The sequence below is a fragment of the Podarcis vaucheri genome (assembly GCF_965113315.1).
Source record: "Podarcis vaucheri genome assembly, chromosome: 9".
Lineage (NCBI taxonomy): Eukaryota > Metazoa > Chordata > Lepidosauria > Squamata > Lacertidae > Podarcis > Podarcis vaucheri.
The window spans coordinates 31,442,408-31,454,781 of NC_138767.1; the positions used below are offsets into that span (position 1 = coordinate 31,442,408).

Sequence of the window (12,374 nt, forward strand, 5' to 3'; positions counted from 1 at the left end):
TTGCTGAGGTGACTGTCATGCCTGACGCTTGTCATATACAGTATTTCCCCACATTGTAACACATTAATTTTCCCCCCATATGCTGAAAGCAGAAATATGTCATGGAAGAAATCTGAAAAGTAATGTGTGTGTGTGTGAGAGAGAGGGGGGGAGGAGGGAGAATTAAGTGTTCCCATAGTGTGGGTTATGCTCTTGCCTTCCCTCTCCAAAAATAAAAAAGGCAATATGGTAGCAGACACAATACACCCATGTTAGAAATGTAAAGTGGCAGTGTTTTTTCCTAGGAGGAAATAATTGTAAAAGAGGAAAATCAGTGTAACTCATTGATTGAATTGACGATTTACAAATATATCACAAAACAGCCCAAAGTAGGTATGAAAACAATACAAAAGGAATACTGAAGGCAGAGACCTTTTCATCCTGTTCATAACAAAAAACTAAAATATATATTACTAGCAGCCTCATTCCCAGTATTGCTCGGGAATCCTTAGGAACCAAAAGAGTAGACCTTTTGAAATTAATGAAATACACTTAATCGTGTTGGCAGGGGGTTGGACTTGATGTCCCTTGTGGTCTCTTCCAACTCTATGATTCTATGTGTTCATTAATTTCAGTGGGTCTACTCTGAGTGACTTAGTAGAATATCATCCTATATGTATGTATGGGGTCATCCCTGACTGGATCAAGGCAGCTGCTCTTCTTTGTAGCTTCTGTTGTTTTCTAAAGCAAGCTTTCCTTCTTTTCACTGTAAGTCTGAGTTCATCAATTATAGACCACTAGAATGGCTTCCCTTACCTTGCTGAGGGGGGTACACAGGTTTTTTCACTGATTTATTATGTTTGGCCAGCTGCATCTCACTTCATCACTCTATAGAAGCAATTAGGCTCATTGCAGTGAGCGCAACCATAATGAAAGATTACATCAGTGTAACACTGAGGTTTAAGCAATCTGTTATAATTATGTCTATTAATGACGATCATATTTTGTTTTGGAACGAATCAGTTGCAAGATGGGATATATCAGATGACATACAGTAGTGTGTTGTCTGCCCTTTCTATGAACCCCTCAGTTCCTCTTTTCTGGACCTTTTTAGGATGAGTTTTGTGGAATCAATTCAATTTTTTAAGCAAGAAGTTGATCTGAAAGATACTGCCATCTTAGAAAAAGTCGAACGTTGTCTTAAATCAGTTCTTCCCAACAACTATATGCCAATACTCCATATAAAGCAATGATAACTAAAAGGCTTTTCACACTGTTGCCAGTGAATCAAAAAAGCAGAAACTTAACTGCTCATTTCTCCCCATCCTTGCTGGGACATGCTAGCTGACTGGAGATTCAGTTGCATATTATCCAACTGTCATTATTTACCAGGAAGGCAGAGAACTGGTTCTCTCTTCGTGCTAAACCAAATCATGGCTTAGAGTATGTAGGCTTCCAAAGAGAGGATCATATCCCATTTCCCCCTCCCTGTCATTCTGTTGCTGCTATGCTGAGCTATGCCATGGTTGGCTTAGTGTATTGTCCAAACCTGGGGCTTATCTTTTTCCAGACTAACCATCAGCTGTAAGCAAGTTTTTTTCTTCTGGTTTACAGCTGGTGGCATGCTAAACCATGAGCCTGGTTGCCATATGTCCTCTCTGGACGGCTTCCAACACAATATTAAAATAAAGTAATGCATCAAACATTAAAAGCTTCCCTAAACAGGGCTGCCTTCAGATGTCGCCTAAAATTCTGGTAGTTGTTCTCTTTGACATCTGGTGGGAGGGCATTCCACAGGGTGGGTGCCACTACGAAGAAGGCCCTCTGCCTGGTTCCCTGTAATTTGGCTTCTCACAGTGAGGGACCCACCAGAAGGCCTTCGGCACTGGACCTCAGTGTCCGGGTAGAACGATGGGGGTGGAGACGCTTCTTCAAGTATACTGGGCCGAGGCTGTTTAGGGCTTTGAAGGTCAGCACCAACAATTTGAATTGTGCTCGGAAACGTACTGCCCTCTTTTTCATGGTTAGAGTCATCATAGCGATCCATAGTTAAAAGTAGAAGTCGGCAAATGTGCCCTCTTTTTTGCTCTTCAAAATATGGCACCCCTACCCAAACCATGGCTTAGTTCAGTGCAGCAACAGGACACCTGGGAAGGAGCAAAACACCTGTGATCTCTTCTCCAGAAGCCCACACACTTGAGCATCTGTTCTAAGCCCTGTTTTGGTTTAGCATGATGTGTGAGCCAAGCCAATAACTCAGAAGTAGTTTACTTCCAAGCAAGCTAACTTAGAACCAGATTTGACTTAACAGTAGAGCTAGCAGGAGTCCTGTTAATGCAATGGGGCTACTTCCCACTGCTCCCCTGGGCACCCTCCTCAGTCATCTCTAGGGATTGGGGGAAGCACCAGAGCAAGTGGGGGGTGCATGTGCTGATAGAACAATCATATTATCACAATGTTGAATTCCCCCCAGCCTTCAATCTATGTATAGTAATACCTGTGGGTAAGTTGTATATAACTCAGTGGGGCTTATATCTGAGGAGACATGTACAGAACTGCAGCTTTGGGCTTTTCTTTCTGAGTTTTCCTGTTAAAAAAGATAAACAATATGTGGCTCCTATTCCAGATCCTCCCAGTTTATCTTTGGGCATGCATGTACAGAATAGCTAGTAACCTATCAAAATTAGTCATTGCCCAGTTTGGTTCAAAATGGGCAAAGTGCTCAAAATCCGTGAAATTGAAACTTGTAGATGAGCCTCTTGTAGACCTTCAGAGTTCATGAATCCAGTATTTGGTGATTTGTTTAACTTCAGGGCATAATTTACCCAAGCAAATCACCAGTTTCTCTCATCAAAACATTATTATTTGAACCATATGCAATTAATTATAGAGCTGTGAAATGTTTTGGAGGGGAAAAAATAGCCCGAGGAATGTATTTTAAAAAACCAACCCATCTTCAGGCTTGCAAATTTAATTAAATTCAGTGGAGAAATCTTTACAAAAGGCAATAAAACTGTGCAGCTTGCACCATGCAGCGAACCCTTGCAGTGATGAACGGCGTCCAAGTAAGTTCTATCATGAAGTGACAAAAAATGAGAATGCAACGATTGAAGGTTAGGGCAAAGCTACACATTACGTTAGTCACATTTTTAAAACAGTTTGAAGCAGCTGTGCGAGGCCCTGTTTTGGAATACAGTCCCATGCAGGTTTCTCTACAAAATAACAGTCTACCAGCTTCTTCTTCTTCTACTACTACTACTACTACTATTGAAAACATCACCTTCAGGGGAAAATAGCAGCCATGGGAAATTTTCAGAGGCAAATCTGTGCAGGATTCAAATCAAGATCTCAGTTGGCTTCCTTTCTTTCAAAATAGAAGTAGCAGCATTTTAGAACGCAGTTTGAGGCTCAACTCTCTTTGTGTTAGCATGTAGAGAACTTCCATGCTCTGAACAGTGGCCAGTTCTTATTGAAATAACTTATTGTTGCACGTCAATTTTAGGAAGTTATGACTAGGGCTGGACAAGTTTGTCAGTTTTAGTTTGTCCCAGTTTCTCATTTTTCCCAATCTTAAATTCAGTTCTCCATATATCTACATCAGTATGAGTTTTTTAAAAATATATAAAAATTATCCTCATGGAAATTATCAGCATTTTAATTCACATTTCTCCTAATACACACATTTGCAAAGCATCTCCCCTTAATACAATACATATGAGAAAGATATGCATATACCCCAGCACAAGCATTTTTATACACATTACTTGGCTGGAGAACTGCATTGTGATTTTTAAAGAATGGCTGTTTCTCAGTTCAGGTGCTGTTTCAGAAAGCGCAGGTTTACTTCAAACGCAAACTGAATCGAATTTCTGCACCATCCCTAGTCATGGCAATTACTCTCCATGAAAGTATTACAAGTTAATTCCACATTAGTATGATGTTCAGTGTTTCTACATTAAAAAAATATAATAATAAAAACTCACTCCAGAATATAGAGAATGAAACTCACTTTTAAATTAAACAAATTATTTCTGGGCTCCAGTTACAATTTATGAAAATTATCCCACTTTGTTCATAATGCAAATTGCCTAAGTGCAACTCAGTTTCCATATGGTACTGTCTTCTACTATTGCAGGAAAAATGTGTGACTCCACTGTCAATTACTGTGAATGCAACCCCTGTTTCCATGGAGGATCCTGTCAAAATGGAGTGGAGGGATATTACTGTCATTGTCCATTTGGTGAGTAGAAATTTGGTACTTTATTCAGATTCTCTTGCAGAACCCTAATCCTTTTGACCCTAGCCCCCCAAATCCAACCACCTATGGAGTTTATAGCTTACTGCTTAATTTTTTTTATTTGATAATATTGTTTTAATCAGAATAAAGCAAAGCAATGTGACTTGGTTGGTCAGTTACCATCTGGCAGGAAGCCAAACAAAGAACTGGAGTAGTCAAAAAAAGGTGAGGCAGGATCTCCAAGTGCTACAAAATTTCATCTGTTGTGAGCCCAACAAGTTTTGCAACAAATATTTTATTAATGGCATGCATCTTAGCAACAATCCTGACACACCAGAGATGTTGCAGTATTCACAGGAAATAATTACAGTATCTGTAGATTAGTGTGTTAGAATTGTTGCTTAAAAAAATAACAAAATAAAATTCTAAAACCCTTTGGACTCACAATAAATGATATTTTGCAGGGCCTAGAGTTTCTTTTCCTCCTTTTTCTGTCAATTGCCATTACAGAGATAAGAAGAATGCATACTGAATCAGACTGAAAACCTATCTTGTTCCATGTTGTGTTGCTCATGGTAACCAACCAGATACCTATGGGAAGTCTACAATAGGACATGAGGACCATTGGTTCTCTCGCTTCTGCTGGGCTTGGTGGCCTTCCATAGAGCCTCATGCATTGTACACCCTACACACCGCTAGTGAGTGAAGAAGTACATCATTGGTCTCTGCTGAATTTCCCACCATTTAATTTATTGGGATGTTACCTCAGGTTCTGCATAATGTGAGAGATAATCTACACTCTCCTTATTTCGTCCACACCATGCATAATTTTATAAAACTCTATTATCTCTCCTATTTCTTGCCTTCCTCCACCAGTCCCTGAAGGAGGTGAGGACAGGTGACCCCCACCTAGGCCCGAAGTCACCCCCCTTCATCCCCAGTTTGAAGATAATATTCTAGAAGGAGAAAGATGGCACTTTTCTTTACCTTTCTCCATTCTACAATATTGTCTTCAAAGAAGACCATTAAAAGCCTGGGCAAAAAGTATAGTATTTATCTGGAGACAGAACATCAGTAGAGTAGATACCTGTTGAAGAGATGTGGTGAGGGAGATCCACAGCTAAAGAAGTTCCACAAATAAGATTAGCTACCCTGCCTCTGAAGATGGAGACATCAAAGCAGGGCATCTGCTGAAGACATCTTGATGAGATTTGAAGAAACTCTTAATTTCCATAAGCCTTGGGAGCCTTCGTTAAACTGGAGTTCTCAAAGTTAGTAGCATACACAGTTCCATTTCAGCTTTATTCATCAATGGTCACATATGTAACACAGAAATTGATTAAAGGTAGGCAAAGGAAATTCACGCACTGGATGGAAGGGGTGTGTGAAGGTTAAGGAAATCTTGCATCCCACTCCAAATCTCCACACTGTGTTTTTGTTTGACATCTGCACCTGGTCCATGGCAGATCACATGTAATTCCTGAATGGGGCTTTGGTACTTTGAAAACCCTGTGACAAGGAACAGCTGTAAAAGCACAGGATAAGTGAGGGCATTTGAACCACAAAACATTAAAGAGCTGGTAGAGATCATGCCCCAGTGCCTCAGAAGTACCAGACATCCCAGTATAGCACAATTACTTACAATGTTATAATTATTAAAGCTTCTCTTAAACATATGTAAAGGTATGTCAAAATCAAACTACATTATATTTGCAGCAATTGTGCCTTATTCCTGCAATCATTGCCAAGCAGTATTCACAAGAAATTTATGGATGAAGCCAGAAAGACTTCTCTCTTTTTTTGAAGGACCAATATATGGTAGCAATTATAGAATAACTTGGAAATCACTAGCTTAGACCGTGAGCCTGCTGTGTATAGAAAATGTAAGAGGAGATACAGCATCTGGCTACAATCACATACAAGTCTTGCATGAACTTAAAATCCATGTTAAATTACCACTGATCATATAAAATAGAGCTGTTGCATCTATATCTGTTTGTAAGTTTCGGCTGGCGCAGCTTCCCATCACCTTTCTCCCAAATAATCATTATGGGGAGAAGGGGAAATTAGGTTCAACTCACCTATTCTGTTATCACAGATGATGTCTTCCAAAGGATTCCCTTCTTCATTGCTAAAGGAAGCATTCTAGGAAGGAAAGAAAGAGGTGATACTTCTTTACAGGAAGGAGCTGGGACAATGAAGGAGCTCATTCTTCTACCCTGATGCTCCTCAGTCCTATTCCATTCTAATGTCCAATTCCAATTCTCCCAACCCTAAGCTAGGAATGGAGGAGTAATGTTGTTCAGTTCATCCTTCAAGATAAATCTAATCTACACTTCCTGAAACAATATGTGGACTGAAATGTAGTAATCCTTCAAAATTCACACTTTTGCGAATTTTGCAATGTTGTCCTCCGGCCTAACATTTAACAATGTGCCATGGATGAAGCAATTTTCCTCATCTGGCTTCCCAGTGCCAAGCGCCACTGCCAGTTACCAAGAGGGCCAAGGCAGTGGGTACTGAAGAGCAGAAGCAGCAGTGGAAGCATCAACACCACTATTGCAAGTAATATGAGCAAAAATGCATATGTTAGGTGAAAAACGTCCATAAATGCATACATTGGTGAAAACAACATTCACAAATGCATTCATTATATTAGGGAAATGCCTTGCAAAATGTGTATATTAGGCAAAATTGCATACGAAAATGTGCATATTGGGGGGGTCACTATAGTGATGTTGAATTTTGCAAAGTAATGTAGAGAACTGAATTTAAAACTGGAAAAATGAGAAATCAAAATTGACATATTTGACCATCCGTAATCCAACCCATTCCTATATTCCAATTCTACTTCTCCCAACCCTTACTTCAGTTCTGATTTCTTCCTGATCCTAATTCTGCTCTTTCTGCCTCCCTCTCCATCTCAAATCCCACCCAATCCCATCCTGTCCTGCAATCTAGTTCTTTCCCTTTTTCTTTGTTTCCTACTTGCCTACATTCTTTTCTAACTTCAGAAATTAATGAGCCAGTCAGAAGCGGGATGCAAAAAAGGTCTTTGCCATTTTACAAAAATATAGTTAACATCATAACATGTTAAAACTCTTAAAAGACTGCAGGCAAGTATTTTATAAAAATATTATTATAAAAGCATTCATATTTCGAAGAAATACAATATGGATGGAATGTAGCGCCTGCATGTTTGAAAGCAGTTAACAACAAAGAAACATACTGTATGTACTCTTCAAAATGCATTGTATGTTGACTTGATCTAAAGAATACTAGATGGTGTGCTGCCAAAGTCAAGGAGGAATGCATCTGTCATTGGTTCCATATTGGATTTTATTTTTATTCCATATTGTTTGGCATAGCTAGAAAATGCTGATAGCAAAGGGGGTGGATTTAGTGGCTAGTTTTGAAATGAAATATGATTTAAAACAAGGGAAACAGAAGCAGCACAAATAAAAAAAAGGAAGCAAAAGTAGGCAGAAGGAGGGAAATGCATTCAGATGTATTGACTGATTGACTAAATTTGGTTTTGAAAGTAAATAATATATAACATGGAACACGTAGTATGCAAAATTCATAGGCGTATGGAATGTCAAAGGGCAAGATAATATGGTACTGTTTATCTAAATGATATTATGTATGTGTTAGTACAGGTCACAAAGACCATTTCCACTTTTGTAACACATGAAGAGATATTTTAACACATTTGGAAGGGAAGTGTTATGTCCATCAAAGTCACCCCGTGATCACAAGGATTCCTATTTGCCTCTCATCCACCTGCTTTCCCCCAAAATCTGTTCTGGGGGTTACCCCAACATTCTTCAGCAGATCTGGCATGCTCAAATTGAAATCCTTAAACCCACTAGACAACTTCATTGGCTACAATCCAAAATATTTTATTGGTGCTTAAAACAATTGAAGCTACTGCAAATATTTTGATTTAGAATTTTATTTTTTACATTATATTTGAATAATTATATCCTGTGCTAAAGATATAGCACCCAAGGCTACTAACAACAGAAACCTTTTTTTAAAAAAATGCCATAAAATAACAATACTTTTTAAAAAAAGAAAGCAGAAAAGTGACACATACATTAGTGTTAACGTGAACCAGAGTGCTAATAAAAAGTCTGTGTAAACAGGTCTTAATCAAATTGTTGGAGGTAAAAAAATATGTAGACCACATGTCTTTAACACATAAATGATCACTCCCAATGTATATTTATGCCACACAAATAGTGGTTCTCTTAAAAATGATGGCGATGATGCAAAAATTTGCCACTTTTAGTCCTATTAGAATATATATAAATGCATGATTTATCCATTGAAATAGATGGCATCTAAATGTGCTAACTTGGCTGGCTCGTACCCAGTATCTTCATTTTTGACAGCTTCTTCAACAAGAGAGCAGTCATACAAGAATGTGGCAAAAAGCAAGCTGGTGTCAATTAAGATGGCATAAAGTTATACCAGATCCAAACCCTACTCAGCAGTGGGGTTGCTTCTGCTGCTTGGCCTAAGCTGGGCAGAGGGAAAGCAAGCCTTTAAAATAATGTTTTATGCCAGGTTGCCTGGTCACAGTAGCCAGTCTAAGTTCCCCTTCTCTGGCCACACCCTGTCCCACCCCTTTGGGTGAATTTACACTGGCCTCAGTTCAGCTGGCTGAGCCCTGGCTAAGCCAGTCTGAAGATATCTCTGGCTAAACCGGCGTTGTGTACTTAGCACTGGCTGAGCCACAAATCAGCTGGTTGAACCGAAGATCTGTTGCACCATGAGCTTTTCATCCTAACAGATCTTGCAACAGGATTGCCACCCCCTAAAAGAATTATATTTTAGAGTGCTTCTGCAGTTCTTGATCATTGTTACATTTTTATTTTCGCAGGAGTTTTCGGAAAGCATTGTGAAGTAAATAGCTACGGATTTGAAGAATTGTCTTACATGGAATTCCCCAGTATGGATCCGAACAACAATTATATCTACATCAAGTTTGCCACCATCCAAAGCAATGCCCTTCTGTTATATAATTATGACAACCAGACTGGAGATCGGGCAGAATTCCTGGCCCTGGAAATAACAGAAGAGAGGCTGAGATTCTCATACAATCTTGGCAGTGGCACTTACAAACTCACCACAGCAAAGAAGGTGTCTGATGGACAGTTTCACACTGTTATTGCCCGGAGAGCTGGAATGGTAAGCATTGCTTTACAGATAATAATAATAATAATAATAATAATAATAATAAAGCTTCACTCAGTTCCAAGTCACATCAGCTTTTAAGAAAGTACAAATGGATGGTTGTTGGGGTTGGGGTTTTTTGGGGTTTTTTTGCAAAAACTTCTTTTTTAAAAAACACAAAAGCTTTTTTGTTCCATAAAAATTACCCTGAAGCATTTTAAATGGCTTCTTCAAAGGACGCTCTCTAAATGTGAGGTTGATTAATGAAGGGAATTAATGACTATCCAGATCTAATTAATTGGTGCAGACTATAGGAAGAATAAGCACTGAAGACTAATTAAGAGGCAGATTCAATGTTTGGAATGATGCAAGAACAAAACCCTTTGTAACTGAAGGCTATGTAATTGCCATGCATGTTATTTTTGAACAGAGATGATAAAATTTTGTTAAATGTTCTGAAATTATTGAAAAATGTGAAACAGAGTTTTCTTTGTGGATGATAACTAACCAGTTCTGCTATATAGAAAATTGCCTTATATTAGACAATGTACCTCCCTCCAAATCTTTTGGTGCCACCACCTTACCCTCTCCATTGCTAAGCACCAGTGGACAGGTTTGTGTTTTAATGGGCTACTATGTATTATTAAGGGGAAGATTGTGAGCAGATGCATTTACTTTAAAAAGAAAGAAAGAAAGATCTCTGATTTTAAATTAAGGGAAGCAATGGTCACTGTGATTTTGCAACTAAGCATTCCAGAGTTTTCCATTAACTGGAAGGAATGGGAGCAAATGAAAAATTAGATTTGCTAAATGCAAACAGCCAAGTCAGGATCTCTCAGTCAAATATGTTAGTGCAGTTTCTCACTCCGTAACACATGAAGGGTGGAACAAATTAAAAAGATTGCCTGTTTGTCAATGTGCACCATCATTCATACACATGGCAAGAGCAAACTACACAAGTATTATTTCCTAAATTAAGTAGCAACATTTTCAATATAAAATACAGGAGACAGATGGAGAGGAAAGCAAGTATGAACAACACTAAAGGAACTGTGAAATGGAATGACTCCATGCTACCTTATATATGCTGATACAGTATAATTCCCACAAAACACCTTTGGTAATTTAGTCATCAAGAAAGAAGCGACCATCATTTCTGTTTTCAAATCACTGAGTACTTTTTATCTTCAACAAAAATGCCCTGTTCAGTGACTGAGACACATTTTTGGCTTTATTTTTAACCCATTGAAATATATTTCCCATGCTGCATAGTGATTCATACCGCCAAAGATTTGTAGCATCTCCCAGATGGTCTGATTGAGGAGTAGAGAGATTAAATGTCAAGCAGCATAAGAAAAACAGTTCTCTAAGGAGGAAATATTTTTCTCCAGCAACAGATTCTTTGAGGACTCCATGAGTTCCAGTACAGGATGCTGTTGCAGTGTTAGTACCTGCCAATAACTGTTGAGATTATCTGGAAAATTCAAAGCAGACCTCAACAAGCCGACAATTTTTTTTTTTTTTTTAGTATTTTAGTAGAAACTATCTGTCCTATTTTACTGGTGGGGAAATCAAGGCAAATATTAATGAATTTGCTTTTCCCACAGTCACACAGTTGGAATTAATTAAATGTGAATTCATTGGGTGAATTCATTAGATAGCACAGCAACGTCTAGCTGTGCAATGAAATTTCCCTGCCCTATCCTTTCTACTTACCACATATACATGCACATTTGCCTACTGAATCTGCTGCAGAGGCTTATGGAACCTCTGGAACAGATTTAGGGGGTGGGGGTAGGAGAAGGTGTGGGAGTTACATAGTGCAGCAAAACATCATTTCACTAATGTAACTATTCAGCTGGGCACCGCCCATTGAATCCATTTTTCAATTAAGCAAAGTTGTGATAATATTCAAGTTGAAATGTCTTTAAATCAGCAAAGGAGACTTCATAAAAGACGTGATGGACTATTTAATAGGCCTCTACAAAAATTCCATCTCTAGACTTTTCCTTCTCCCTGTGTTTACAAACCTAAAATGTGAAGGAGGAACTACCTTTATTGAAGTATTTCTGCTGGAGGGTGTGGGGGAGCATTCTGCATGTCAAAAGGTTATAAAATAACTCTACTGGATTTAAAATCTGTCGTTTCCTACAGGACTTCAGAATTTTTATGGAAAGCTGGTAAAAGCATTAACTTGTCAGGTTTGAGATATAGCAAAGTGACACAGTAGAAACTCTCATAACTAAAGAGGTAACAGTAGCAAATTAACTGCTAAAGTCACCAAGCAGGAACATTTGACTATCATTAGAAAGTTGAATTGTATGAAATCAGATCCAAGTAAAATACTGTTTGAAATAACTCTTCCTTCAGATGGCTCTGCCATCTCAGAATATATAGCAATCTATAAATTGATAGAAATTCCTGTACTTCTGTGGCTTTTCCATTTTGAAAAAAGGTGAGTACAGGATAGAGGTGTGTAAAATTATCCATACTGTGGAGAGAGTGGTGAGAGAAATGTTTCTTTTCATTCTCTCAAAATACTAGAGCCTGGAACCATCCATTTTGCATTTCAGTCATGGAGTGGGGGAAGAACATGAAACCACTGAACCTAATCCAAGTCCCTGACATAAATCTCACCCTCCCCACAGCAAGCTACTATTAGCCACAGACAGGGCAAGATATGGGCATCATTTTCACATCTTCTGAGTTAAAACTTACAAACCTCCAAAACTGACTTCAGTGCTCCAGGAGCACAACTTTATCTGACAGCACCGTGGTATCTATACTGCCAACATACACAGATTTAAGTGCCATGGTTTTCCCCTTCTTCCAAATTTTGCCTTAGTTTTCTAGGAGCAAAGCTGTGCTTATGTCTGTAATATGAAAGTTGCAACTGACAATTAGAGTTCATTTACCTATAAGTATCCGTCCCCCTCCAGTGCATAAAGATATACATGGAAACCTAAGCCACAATATA

General features: G+C 38.6%; 1 protein-coding gene across 1 annotated transcript in view; it reads left to right on the forward strand.

Annotated features, from left to right (window-relative positions):
* The window catches only part of FAT4 (FAT atypical cadherin 4), a 138,870-nt gene that overhangs the window by 108,663 nt on the left and 17,833 nt on the right, over nucleotides 1-12,374 (forward strand). Inside the window, exons 10-11 of the mRNA XM_082236843.1 lie at nucleotides 4,115-4,219; nucleotides 9,105-9,412. Of these exons, the coding sequence (XP_082092969.1) occupies nucleotides 4,115-4,219; nucleotides 9,105-9,412 (413 nt within the window). The remainder of the gene's footprint in view (nucleotides 1-4,114; nucleotides 4,220-9,104; nucleotides 9,413-12,374) is intronic.